This window comes from Lampetra planeri, chromosome 10 (genome assembly GCF_965212315.1).
Source record: "Lampetra planeri chromosome 10, kcLamPlan1.2.h2, whole genome shotgun sequence".
Classification (NCBI taxonomy): Eukaryota; Metazoa; Chordata; class Hyperoartia; order Petromyzontiformes; family Petromyzontidae; genus Lampetra; species Lampetra planeri.
The window spans coordinates 12,655,879-12,670,743 of NC_136116.1; the positions used below are offsets into that span (position 1 = coordinate 12,655,879).

Below are 14,865 nucleotides of genomic sequence, written 5' to 3' on the forward strand. Positions count from 1 at the left end.
GTCACATATTCACTTTAAGACGTTTTTTGTTCTTTTTTTGTTTGTTGCGGTTGCACCCGATTCAAGAGTCGAATGGCTCACAGGACTATACCTAATAAATTAACTTGAACTTGTTTAGTTCTATGCGATGCGGGTTTAAGTGAGTCCGAGGGGGTTAATGAGTTACTTTGCGTGGTTTAGTGGAATTAAGGCCGGAGTTTAGGGGTTTATATAAAACAGGTCTCTGGTTTGGCAGAGTTTGGACAGGTGACGTTAGTGTGGGCGGGTCATTGTGATTTTAGGGGGGGTAGAGAGTGAGAAAGCGATCCGGATGAGGGGCGGGGTTTAGGCAGTGGGGAGGGGGCGTTGCTTGTATTGAGGGGCGTGGCCCAGTGGTGTGGGCGTGGCCCAGTGGACAATGTGGGCGTGGATCAGTGGGGTGGGCGTGGCCCGGTGGGCAATGTGGGCGTGGCTCAGTGGTGTGGGCGTGGCTTAATGGGCGGTGTGGGCGTGGCCCAGTGGTGTGGGCGTGTCTCAGTGGCCGGTGTGGGCGTGTCTTAACGGGAAATGTGGGCGTGGCTCCGTGGGCAATCTGGGCGTGGCTTGGTTGTGTGGGCGTGCCCAGTGGTATGGGCGTGGCTTAACGGGCAATGTGGGCGTGGCTCGGTTGTGTGGGCGTGACCCCGTGGTGTGGGCGTGGCTTAACGGGCAATGTGGGCGTGGCCCGGTGGGCGCCAGATCGCGTGAACAAAACAGACGAGGCGCCTCTCGCGCGCCAAGCCGCGTCCAGACCCCCGAAATAAACCGCGCCAACAACACCCCCCCCCGTGACGGCGAAAACATAGAAACAAGATTCACTTGAGTTTTATTTCCTCATTTCACGCCGACGGCCCACTTGCCCGCGACAACAACACCACGCGTACACTGTACGGTAAATATTTATGAACAATAAATAGTATTGTTGCTACTGTTGTTAGCGGAGTGGGGTAGGGGGGGGCGGTGATGGTAGTCGTAGTAGTTAAGGTCTTAACATTGTAACATCACCAGCAGTGGACGGACGGGTCTCGAATGCCGAAGCATGGACGGGGAACAACAACAACAGAGAACAACCCAAGGCTGTGCAGCTACTCAGCCCCATTCACAGCGGCTGTAGCGGCAGCAGCAGCAGCACGAGACTCTGTAGAAGAAGAAGCAGTCGAGGAGTAACAATAGCGCGGCCCGGCGCGATGGCCTCCTCCTCGTCGTCGTCCTCGTGGTCGCGGTCGTCTTCGTTGTCGAAGCCGTGGTTCGCGCTCGCCCTGCATCTCATCCCCATCGTCACGGGTGAGGAGGAGAGAGAGAGAGACAGGCCTGGTGTGGGATGCGGCCTGTGGCGTGCGGGACTTGGGTGGTAGAGAGAACGAATTCTCTAGCAAGAGATGTTTGAGACTGTGGTGATGTTGAACTACAGAGACGCTGAGAGATAAAATGCGAATGTTGTGTACACAGAGACACGAGATAGACTGATTGTGAACTGTAGGGACTATGGGAATGTGGTGTACAGAGACACGAGGTAGACTGGGAATGTGATACAGAAATGTAGAGTTTATGGGAATGTGTACAGAAACACGAGATAGAATGGATAGAGATCTACAGAGACACGGAGATGTAGGGACTATGGGAATGTGGTGTACAGAGACACGAGATAAATTGGAAATGTGATATACAGAGACACAAGGATGTAGAGTTTATGGAATGTGATGTACAGAGACACAAGATAAATTGGGAATGTGATATACAAAGAAACAGATGTAGAGTTTATGGGAATGTTGTGTACAGAGACACGAGATAGAATGGGATAGAGATCAACAGAGAAACAGATGTAGAGTTTATGGAATGTGATGTACAGAGACACAAGGATGTAGAGTTTATGGGAATGTGGTGTACAGAGACACGATATGGACTGGGAATGTGATGTACAGAGACACGAGATATACTGATTGTGAACTGGAAAGTTTATGGGAATGTGGTGTACAGAGGCACGAGATCGAATGGGATTGTGAACTAAAGAGCCATGGATATGTAGAGACGATATGATTGTGATGTACAGAGACACGAGATAGAATGGGATTGTGAACTAAAGAGTCATGGATATGTAGAGACGATATGATTGTCATGTACAGAGACACGAGATAGAATGGGGATTGTGATCTAGAGGCACTCTGAGGCCCAGTTTCACTGGGGATGTGAACTACAGACACGGAGCTCCTAACAAAATATTAAAACATTCGCCAATAACACTGCATTAAAAGGAAAACAAATATATAATAATGCGACGTTTTGGGTAATAGACCTTTTTCATATGACAAAGAGAATGTTGCCTGCGTCTAAGAATAAAATACAAATTTTATATTGAAGGGATTGTCTTATCAAGGAACTACTGGGGTTATTCATATGCTGTTTAAATAAACTTAATCAGGAATCATACAAAAAATACGATAAATTTAGTCAGACCCACGTGGTCTCGCTTGATCATGTGCCCTGAAGAAGGGTCATTGCCCGAAACGGCCACCGATAATTTTTGCCCGTTGAGGGTCACGATGCGATTAACGAATGTGTTGAGGTTGTAGTTACTTGTGCACCACTTACCGACGCAGCATCACCAAATAATTTGAGATGTAAGGGAATGCTTTTATTTAACACCCCCACTCTCCTCTGAACGTGTTCTGCTAGGCTAAATAACAACAAAAAATAATAATCGTAAGCTCTGCCGCTGAAAAAAAGTCGCGTTTCCCGTCCCCTGGGTTTAGAGTCGCATCGCTTGGTGTTTGACCCCGGGAGACGTTACCCCAAGCAAGTTCATTCGTATGAGTCCCCTCGTATATTACCTCGTGGTAATACACGCCAGGTGTGTTCTCCACTGCTAGAGTCTTTACACACACACACCAAGTGTATTCTCCACTGCTAGTGTCTTTACACACACCACATGCCAGGTGTTCTCCACTGCTAGAGTCTTTACACACCTCACCAAGTGTGTTCTCCACTGCTAGAGTCTGTACACACACCACACACCAAGTGTGTTCTCCACTGTTAGAGTGTCTTTACACACCACACCAAGTGTGTTCTCCACTGCTAGAGTGTGTCTGTACACACATCACACGTCAGGTGTGGCTGTGTTTCGGGCCGCACCTTAGCCTTTAGCCTGCCACACGTGTTGTGGTTTGAACACACTGTACCTATTATTTGCCCTGCAATTGCAAATGAAGGTGAATAACGATTTTTTTCATGCAGATTTTTTTTACAAAGGTAACTCGATGCTCTCTATTTAAATTTGTGATGTTAATATATACAGTAATGTTTTGTAATTATACATAATTGCATGGGTTGAAGTGATTGCAGTTGAGACTGGTAGCTTTGTCCGGGTTGCCTGTGCTGTAATATTATGCAATGTGATGCGATGTAATTGCATTCGATGTTGTGGGATCATCATAATTAGAAATGATCAGTCCACGGCTGGATGAAGTTCTCCCGAAGTAATTGCCAACTCATGATCTTGATACATAATACAGGTTTTTTTGGGTTAGTTTGCGTAAATATAAATGTCTTTAACCCCGCCACCACCCGACACAGCTAATTAGTAAGATTTGTCACGTAAACAGAACATGCCAAATCGTTACTAGTACAGCACACCGGTGTGTTGGAGAGGGAATCCAGAACATTTTCAATGAGTATTATGGATGATATTGTTTGCGAAAGCCTCCGTGTTAAACTCAATCTTGTCATGTAGTAACCCACCTAGCCTCTCGCACCTGCACACCAGCCGATTTCTTTGCTTAATCTCCTTGGAGGACATCCCCTCTGATGGGTTCCATTCCTGGTCTGCCACTGCAAATTAAAACAAATGTTAAATTACTTGTATTCACTCGCGCGCTGTTAGCGAGTAATTTAATTGTTATAGTCAAACCGCGTGTTATTTAATTAGCATTGAATCTCTCTTGCACCCCCTCTCCCCACACCCTCGTTCTTTTATTGAATTATATAATGTTAGTAAAACCCTGCTTGTACACTTTCTCGACGCCAGCAGTTTGGTGTTGACATAACTGGCAGCACCAGTAGCACTGATTGCTTTTCCGGTCACTCGTTCTCACGAGAAGGCATTTTTTCTCTCTCACAGGAATCGTTCATATTGTCACAAAAGTGAAAAAAAACGTGAGCCATTTGAAAATTCACGTTTTGCAGCCATTTTTCACAAAGGCTACCAATTCTATTTTGGCTAAATTAAATTACCGAGTTGTCCATGAGGGTTCATTTAAGTGTCAATTTCTACATAGATGAGCGTGCAGTAACTGTTTTTTTTCTTACAATTGTACAACTTCTCAGATTGTTTGCATCACATCAGGACAATGTGATGAGAATAGGTGGAAATGGTGAATGTTATTGCACTATGTGGCCATACAGTTTCAGTGTCAGTTATATCATGCAGCTATAATTTAGTGGCCTTAAATTCTACCGAATAAGCCCCACAATAGGTAGCCACAGCTGAATCGACACGATGTGACAACGCGGGAAAGCCAAGTCAAGGATAATGGGGCTTCAGTTATCCCCATGGTGTACAGATCTCACGGGACTTAAATGGCACTGGATGAATGATCGGGTTAGGTGTAGGGCAAAAGCATGAACCTAGCTGTATTCCATACATTAAAGTGCTTGGGTGAAAGCTATTAAAAGGATAAACCATTGGCCTTGAACTATTAAACTCAGCCTCTTAAAATGGTAATTCCTGCTAACTTTCAATGTATATGGAAGACCGACCAGAGAAAGTGTTGCCTTTGTCAACAGGACAAACAAGAAGAGCTAAAATAATCGCTAAGTTTCTACGGTGCAGAAAAAATGGATAGAGAAACATTGCAACAACTTTTCCTCTATTTCATGATATCAATGCTTTGCTTTAAATCCTGGATCCAGCCATATTAGATAAAGGTGGTGGTATAGAAGGCATGTTGATAAGGAATAAAGCAAAATAGCATAAAACCTTTGGACTAATGTTCAACAATACCAAGTTTATAACGGGCTCACAAAAGAGCATATACTGTTGATAGAGACACAGCTGCTAGCCACAGCAAAATATCGAGAACTAGTATTTCTCAATTGTGCACAAGCTTTTTTGTCTGAGAAAGAGGCTTCAGAATCTGCATCGAGACGAGCAATGACGATGACACTCAATGGGGAGGCTACATTAATGTTCAAGGACTCTTAGCAATGAAAGGCCCTTGGCAAAACTCAGTGGCGGAGATGTTGTGGCACAGGAGCTGAAGTACCATTCTGTTTGCTTGGCAGTATTGTATAAAAGAGATAGAGCCTAAATCTTTACTTAAAGCTTTTGTGACTGCAGGAATTCATATTCAACACAAGTGATCCTGATGACGACGGCTTGTGTTGCGATGGAAACGTCGTAGTTTTTTTGTTATTTTCTTTGAACCTATCTACGTGACTTTACCGAAAGACCCAAAGAATGGAGATGGAGCATGCCTTAACCACGAGAAGAGTGAAAACTTGATTTTGAGCTTTAAGTAAAAACGAGAGGAGTGGTCGAGTATGCTAGTGGATAAACTTCCACTGGCATTTTCTGAACTCGTCACACACATCCGCAACTCCGATTAGCACGGTTGGCTACATATGGTGCGAAATGAATTCAACATACATACTATATAACAGCTTACATCTTGCAGTGAAGGTACCACTCCCACCATATTCAGACTTGCAGATTTAGCCAAACGATAAAGCAGCGACTTTGACAACTGGGGGTCGTTACCAGATGTGAACTCAACCAAGGTTAAAATATCAGTTATTCTCGCATATGCCAGAGAAAGAAAGCGATTTATTCCTTCCTTTCAAGAATTATGTTGGTTTGGTTCTCTCAAGATTCTGAGTACAGTGAAGCTATCATTGCAAAAGCTACTAAAATAATGCAAAGACACATTCTTGATAACAAGTCTAAATTGGATGGAACTTTCCACAGAAAAATGTTAAAGAAGCCATCCCATAACACTTCAATTTTGTGCATCTAAAACAGAAATATTTATCGTACAACTTCTTCATGACAACTGTTATGCAGGGTACAAAGAAGGAGTAGAAACACATACACTCCAAACATCGTGAGGTTCTGTTCTCTGTTTACATAGGCATGCCTGTATTTGCATAGCAAAGGAGAAGGCAGCTTGTAGAAATGCTGCATGACAATGGAATCAGCATTTCCTACGACAGAGTGCTTGAAATTTCTGCATAATTTGAAGATAGCTGCAGTCGCCACAATATATGTGGCAAGTGAGGTACGGTGCCATTGAGAAAATTGTTATTTACAGCATCTGCTATGAACAATATTGATCATAATCCCACTGCAACAACAGCACCCACATCATTTCATGGCATGAGTATTTCCATATTACAGCATCCAAGCTCAGACAATGAAAGTGAGATGCGTAAACCACTTCAAATCTAGAGGACAGGTGAGATTGTCACAAAGGACGGAAAAGCCATCAGCAATCCAAACATCAGCCTGGACAATTTGGCTCCATGTTGTCATGTCGAAGCAGATCCCAACATTTTTGTACAAACATGGAGGAATGGATGGCAACAAGGTCCTTATGATTAATGCAAATAACACGTCGTAGCCCCTTTGTTTTGCCTTCTTTGAAGATGCTAGGCATTGAGGAACTGGATAGCTTTGGGTCAAATCTCAAATGGACTCCCCAATTGTTTGTGGGCAATAATATACATCAAAATACGTGAACTTTATTTAAACCCTGGGCTGCAAGGCCATAGTGAGGAAAGAACTGCAGAGCCTAAGAGGACTTTGAACTGCATAGACAGTGTGTTTTATTGTCGCTTTGTGACTGTTTTCGTACGTGTGCGTACGTGCGCGCAACGCGTGTGTGTGGTATGTGCACGTGTGATAGCGATGCAAAACGGCTGTTACTCCTTTGCAGTATGCTCTACTACTATCAGGGCATTTCATTTCTTATTATCGCACCCATATATAACTGGTGTATGTTGACACTGCAAAAATAATTCACATTGTAAAGTAATCGTCTAAGAATAGCAAGTGAGCATGAATTTGTAGGGAAAAGCAATGAAAAATGTACCCCACAGGAAAGATATGAAAAAGGAATCTGGATGTGTTTAGAACTCCCAGAGCTTTTCATGTACCTCATTTTCACTTGCAGTGTTTCTAATTCACCTTTTCACCTTATTACCCAAAAGACAATGTGCTGTGGAGTTTTTGTCTTTTCCTTAATTAACTCACAATGCAAGTGGAGTCAGACGTGGTAACACAAGGGCTCTTGAGTATTGTATTTATATTGGTGTGGCCAAACTGATATTTTCTCATTAACGTACAGTTGTATATCAGATCATTATTGACCATGTCAGAAGAGTGCCTTTACAACTTTGAAAATGTGGATCAAAAAACACTGCCTGGTGTGTTTGTGCCAAGGTGCTTTTATGGGATGTTCCGTTAATACACGTGAATGTAAATTGTATGGATATCTATGATTCAGTTGACTGTTGTGCCAGACACATCTGATGAGGGCAATCTGCCTCCAGGCTGCAGCTAGGAAAGGCTGATTTAGCTGCAGATTGTGGTGTCAAGTTTTAATCTGGACATTGGAATAGTGGCCACTGTATTACTGAATTTGATAGAGCTTTAATGTTTGCACCTGGAAATTAGTCTTTTAAGCATTATCACTATCTGGCAACTGTAAATACAGTTATGCAAGGGGCATATATGTGATCCCAAGAAAACAATTATGCTTGATTATTGTGTTAACTATTTGTATAACAAGCCATTGGCACCTTACTATGTATTGGAATTGACTTATCCCTGGTGTTTTTTTTTTGTAAAAAAAAAAATTGAATGCCAATACAGCAATGGGCAGTAATCTAAAATTATAATAATACCATTTACCTATCCAGAAATGCATCCGTGAGTCTGAATACTTTTTAAGAGGGATGCTGCTTTGGGATTTTGGCCAGAACGATAAAAACCCAGATTTTTGAGAAATAACATGGAAGCTTTTCATCTCGTGACCACATCATAGCCCCATGCCTATAACACTTGGCAAATGCTGGTGGTCACCCATCCAAGCATTAACCAGGCTTCATCATTTTTCGCTTATGAGACACATCTAGAGTTATTGGGTCACAGGCTATCTAAACTAAACTAAACTGTTTGGTTTCATACGATTCTATGAAACCAAAATAAAGTATATATTACTTTTTGGCAACATCTATTTTAAAATAGTGTAATATGGGTTTCATATGGTCTTAATATTGAGACAGCCTGCAACAAAAGGATTAATGATCTCTGCACTATAAACTCAACGATCTTACCCATGGCTAATACCAGTGGCGAATGATATTTTAACGAGTCCAGGGCTCCCTCATTTTTCCAACCAGTGCTGACCAGTTTTGTAAGGTACGGTCAAACAAACCCAATGACCAAAAGGTGCTGGGATGCTTTTATCTCGCAGTGAAATTGACAGAAATATTCGTAAATGCATGCAATGATTCAAAGTGTTAACATTTTTTATATAGATCTCTGGATATACGATAAATACATAGAGGCAAGAAAAGTACGTATTGAAATCATGATGGATGCCGCTGTGTCCATTGGCAGTCTGTACGACACCCATGCAGCGCATTTTGATTGCACAATGGAAACGTGATCACTCGTGCATCTCCCTTGGAGTAAGGTTTCTACAATTCTTTCCCCATCCGTTCACTTTTCCTGTCATTCAAAAGGTGTGGCATCAAATGATTGCAGTAGGTGACGGTACAAAAGACAGCAACATGAAAATGCCACTGCGTGTATGCCTTTCTCTGCGCTGCTAATTTTGACTGGAATTATCTTTACCCAAACACTCAAATCAAGATCAAACACTGTAAGTCAGTAATTTGAATATGTTAATGTTGTTTCTTGTACACCTATGAAAACCTTGAAAACGAAGCAGGGATGAGCCTAGATATCCCGTGGATGGGTGATCACCATGTATCCTGGGTTGTTCTAGGTGGGTGCGGGGCTGTATTTTGTGTTGCACAGGGCAATGCAGTAAAATCTGTTGTGCTGTACATCTAGGCTCCCATGTCTATGCTCGTCATCGACGCCAACCCGCACTGATCGGTATCGTCAAGTTCAGTATCCTAAATTATTCCTCACGACCTTCATGGCATGGACAGGCTCTCATCCAGCAGTGGGTTGGCAAACGGGATGTAAATGTACGTGTGCAGTGTGCATTGCTTACTTGAATTTGTGTCAATCAGGAATAAGTTTAACACATGTTTTTCGCAGCCAATATTGTGACATGTTTTTGGAGCAAACCCATGTGCATTTCAACAATAACAATACGGTAGTAAGTATCACAAATGTACAACCTTTCATCAGTCCACTGCTGGATGAAGGCTTCCCCATGCCATGTTGGTCATGGTGGGGGGTGGTCGTTTGACCATGTTTCACCATGCTGGTCAGTGAATCGCATCAGATTTCACTCTCCACTGATGCTTGCCATGGCCAAAAATAAAACTCGGGTCGCTGGGTTCATAGTGTTGTGTACTAACCACAGCGTCAGCACTCCCCATGGATACAATGACCATTTTTATCTCGTCATAAAATGCGACTGCAACGATACACGTGGATGACACTCCATTGTGCATCATTAAATTAGCACAACATTCGTGTGCATAAAATATAGATACTGGCGTTATGGCGTAAACACTGCATTCTTAATGTTTTATAACTCGGGATCAACACACATCTGACCTAAAGCAGTGTGGACAAGTTGGCTTAACCCAGGCATTGAACAGGTGCAGTAATGTTGGCAGCAAAGTAAAGCCTTGTCGCAACTCACTACCTTTTTGTCGTGCAGGAAATTGAAGCCCTCTTTTGGACCTCTCTTTATAGTGCTTCAGTTCAAGCATTGTGCAGAACTACCAAATGCATTTTTTGCTGACCTTTGAAAGGCTCTCAGTGACTCTGTAGCTAATGTTTGGTGAGGTATGTGTGTGTGGTGTTGGTTTTCTTTTGAAATAAGAAACTTTGGCATTTTTGGATTGGAGAAGCTGTTGGGGAAAATAAATGCAGTAATAATAACCCAAGTGTTTACTCCTAGAAACGGCTGGCATTACCATCTCATTTAGTTGTATTTTTAGACAGCAAATTAATAATAAATATAATGCAGGATGTAATGGTTAAACATCAGTCAGGTTTGGCCTGTGGTGAATGCATAATAAACATATGCAATTATGGAGAACATCAAGACAGACAGTTTTAACTTTTCATAATTTAACACCATTAATAACTTAATGTTATCGTGATGCAGATAACCCTTTGGACCCAACCATTGCTCGTGATTATCTACATTTTTACTGACATGCTACTTGAAATAGCTGGGCAATTCAGTCCATGAAAGCAGCCTTTTTCAATCTCTGTTACTGTCATGTTGGTGTGCAGGTACAGGCAGGTAGTCTCATTTTCACACACACAGTTTTATCAAAAAATACATCATGTTATTCAGATTATAGTCGATGTTGTCACATCTTCAGGAGCTATTGTATATTTCTTTTGAGAGATTGGTTTAACTGTTGTGCATAACTTTAGACGATACATATTGTGTAGATACGAGGATCGAGATTTCCGATATAATCCTATAAGTACTGTCAAATACATGGATCAGTATCCTTTTTCAGCGGTTCTGTGTTAAGGCCAGCAAATAACACGACGCGTGGTGGGGCGACACCCCACCGACCACTGTTACCCTCGCGACATCGGTGTTTACACCCCCTGCGAGGCACTTGTGTTTTTTACCGAGGCGGTGTTGACCAAGGGGAGGATATACACCAGATACAAGGGCCAGTTGTTTGAACCCAGGTCACAGTGTTCACAGCGTAGCGTTCTACATGCAACGCACTGCTCGCAAGTGGTGACATTGCCTCGCGTCCATCTTTTCTTGCATGGGTGTATGGGTCGAATTGAGCGACGACCCTGATTAATACTGTGGGCGGGTGTATTATCTGTGAAAGTACGTGCCGTCTGTAGGCGTTCAAGATCTCGTGACGTTATTTGCAAGATGATGACATTGTGTGCCAGCATCGTCGTCTAAAATGTCTAAATAAAAAATTACCCCTAAATTACTCAATTTGAATATAAATAGCAGGACTCTCGTGAAAAGAGGCATGAGGCTTTATTTAATATAAAAATAAAATCATAAAATAACAGACATGCATGTGGTGTCATTGCAACAATCTCTTTCCAGGAGGCACATTGAAAACAAACTTGGGAGGAACGTTTGTAATGTGGGTGCTTAAAGAATGTGACCCTTGCAGAGCTTAAAGCTTGCGTATGAGCTTGCAATTGGTTATGTATTGTCCCACCCTAGCAGTGTGAGCACGAGGCTCTCTTTGCCCACGCTTTTAAAGTAACTTTGTACTAAACCAAGTAAAGTGTCACATACAGCTTGCGAGCTTTTTTCAGTGTACATAACTAAGTCTACCTTAGTTTTCTCAGAATAAGTCCTAGTCAACCAGTTTGTGCCGAAATTATGTTTTTTTATGGAACCTGTTGAGCAGAAACTTTATCTTGTCTGTTGGTGTGTCTCGTTGGTATTTAACTACTGTATTGTCGGTGTGGGTAGGGCCTTCTCTGCCACGTTTTTTTTAGTGTGGTCACTAGCTGGAGTGCTTTTTTAAAAGCGATTTGACAGTTTCTTATTCACTGTGATTGAAGTAACGCAGTGATTGGTTGACAGATTAACAAAACCAGCAAATATGTTGGCATCAGTGTCACTTGCCTATGGTGGTAGAGGATTTTTAAAATTAAATTAAATTTAGTTTATTTCAAATGCTTAACTCTGCCAGTAGATGGAATGGAAATGTTTGCTACATTTTTCATTTGAAGAGCTATTTGTCAACCCAGAGTAAAGTTTTGTGCTGTGTATGTTTCTGTGATTTGAACACGTTCCATTTGGAACATTTTATTCCAAAAAACACATTTTAAATGAGCTCTTTCAGAAAAGGTCAGCGTTGCTGGGCACTGTGTACAACATGTTAAGTAAAGTATATTTTCAGCCAGAATTAGCCCTACGAGCGGCAATTTAAGTGTGGAGAATAGCTCGTTAAAAGCATACAGTTTCAAACTTGGTGCCTTATTTTTCAATGCAGCCACCACTATTGATACTCAATATATATAAGTTCAGGCCTCAAAATAAGACTTATTAAATGCATTCTTGATTTGAAGCTTTCGTGACTGCAGGAATCCATACTCTTTGGTTCTTTCGGTAAAGTCACGTAGGTAGAAAATAAAATAAATCACGACGTTTCGGGCGCAACACAAGCATCCATCATCAGGTGGGAAAGCATGGTCTGCTGCTGAGGCAGACTTATTAAATGCATTTTTACGATTCTAGTTTTTCACTTCTAAAACCTGTTGGCCATCTCTTATATGCTGCTCATATATTTTTATGGATAGCAACGTTAAAATTAAAATACAAGAATAGTTTATATGTTTGTGAAAAAGTTGTCACCTCTTTGCTGATAGCTGTAATGAGTTAATTCATTCAAATTGCATTAATCGTAATTTTAGTTACCTGTTTCAGTGGTAAAACGTTACTGGTAGGTAATCACCGATTTGTGTTTCCGCGGCACTGATCATGGCAAAATTGCTGTAATGTTTTGTTGTGTAAAACCTGTACCACCACAGGTGCCAGCCTTGCCGAGACTCGTACTACCGAGTGCGAGTACTACAACGTGAACTGGAAGAAGGACAACACGAGTCGCTCCGGCATCGAGCGCTGCGAGGGTGACAAGAGGCAGCATTGCTTTGCGTCATGGATCAACAGCTCCTCGGGCAGTGTGGAGCTGGTACGCAAGGGCTGCTGGCTCGACGACTTCAACTGCTACGACAGGTGTGTGCTCAGTGTGGTGCAAGCATGGATCAATGTGGTGTGATACGGATCAGCGCGAGTGTGTTTTCAGCTCGACTAAACAATTTTTGTATTTTACCAGGTATGGCCCACAGATGTATAGCTCTTTTTCAGAAGCGACCTGGTCACAAAAACGATAGCTCAACGAAGTGGCTTGTGTGGAAATGTATAGCAGCCAAATATTCTTAAACGCGTCTTTCTAAATGGGGAGGGAAACCCCGGAGGACCTGGAAAATATTCCAAGCTCCAAAATATACAGCCGTCAAGGGTCGGGATCGAACTCACGACTTCTATACCAGGCGAGGTAGTTAACATCTTGCCGCAGTTTGCTACAAGTTCTGGGTTTTTAATCGGTAAAGCCACCCTGGTTAATACTGCGAGTATATTAATCATAAAATATACACTGTCTACTTCGCTTTGGACGTTAACGATCCTGTGACATTGACCAAAGAGGAATAGGTTATTGTTTGCCGGTGTCATGCTCCATATTTGTTAAGTTTTAAAAATGACTAGCAAATTGCTTAATTGGGAAACTGAAAGCAGACGTCGTCCCCCCTACTGCGCTATCTTAGCAGATTCAGTGAGGCTCTCCTGGGTAAGCAGGTGGTAATAATAAACAATAATGTAGGCAGTTGAAATATTAATAAGAGTCCAATTACTGAACTGGATAGTTGTACTGTGCATTGTGTGCACGTGCGAGAAGCCTGGTTGTGTGGTGTTACACACAAGTGACGCGTGCCTTGGAGGAGTAGGTCACTGCTTTCAGCAGACTGATTACTATTTAATAACAAATCGGTGCTCGATTACGTTAGTTGGTTAAACACTCCAAATAATGCTGTTTATCCTTAGAAGAAATTTGTTTTTTACTGTGTGAAGTAAGTTAAATTAAAGGTAACCAATCAGGAACCATCAGTTTTATTGATCTTTGAGCCCAATTATGTATTTTGTTAGAATTGATCACTATAATCGGTCTTTTAGTATTTTGCAAACATGTGGGTGTGTTTAAATTACACTTGTTGTTAGTCACAGCCTTGCACGTGTTGATCACCCAATGCCCATTATACACAGTTCGCATGAATAAAAACAAATGGAGTCTGCAGTCTATTGACCATTTAATCGATTTCCTCGATGTATTTGGAAATTGAAAACCATCTTCATTAGTGACCTGTGTAAACTCTGGTTTAGCAAGTGTAGTCGATTAAAGCCAAGGTGCACACGGTATTCCCAGTACAAACTGAAGTGCTCTGAGCTGTTCTGGCAAATCTGGGTTCATATGACGAAAGTCACATGAAAATCAACATGGCCAAAAAAAATTTCATCAGAGTTTGTTATGACACTGGTTCAGAGTGCTCAACATTTCCACTATGTTTCTTTCACCACCTATTTTGGCAGTTAAGCTTACAATTCACATTAATCAAGGTGTTTTTATATCCCTAAAGCTAACTTATGTCGTTGTACTCTTCACTGTACGTAGTACACGATAAAACTAGTCTCGGGCTTTCATATATTTTTATAATAAATACAAGATGTTCTTATTGGGTGACTTTCATCATTTGTGTTGTCTTTGTCACGTGCCGCATTCCGTTATTAATGTGAGTTGCATACAAAACTATCATTGCTTCAGCGTTTGTATTCGTTGTGATATGAATTTTAAAAAACTTGAGCCAGCACATGGGCTGAATTGTGGTGGAGATCACAGCAATAGTGCATTGGCCTTTCAGGGATTGCATCAACAAACCATTTTACCTCTTACATATTTAATGCTATGCTTTATTAACACAACCAGATTATTTCCTGGCAGTCATTGCAGCAAAATGTCTTGTTTCGTTTCAACTCTCTGTGACCTGGGTGGTGTGCGCTTTGGTTTCATGTTTAAGTAAAGCAATTGAGAAACATCATACTGTTTTATACACCGATGGTGTTGAATATTAGCATT

General features: G+C 41.8%; 1 protein-coding gene across 2 annotated transcripts in view; it reads left to right on the top strand.

Moving 5' to 3' along the window:
- The first annotated feature begins 734 nt into the window (after positions 1 to 734).
- LOC144721045 (activin receptor type-2B-like) overlaps positions 735 to 14,865 on the top strand; it is a 44,749-nt gene continuing 30,618 nt past the window's right edge. For both annotated transcript variants that reach the window (XM_078598349.1, XM_078598351.1), the window contains exons 1-2: positions 735 to 1,302; positions 12,707 to 12,911. In XM_078598349.1, the coding sequence (XP_078454475.1) occupies positions 1,206 to 1,302; positions 12,707 to 12,911 (302 nt within the window). In that variant the 5' untranslated portion in view covers positions 735 to 1,205. The remainder of the gene's footprint in view (positions 1,303 to 12,706; positions 12,912 to 14,865) is intronic.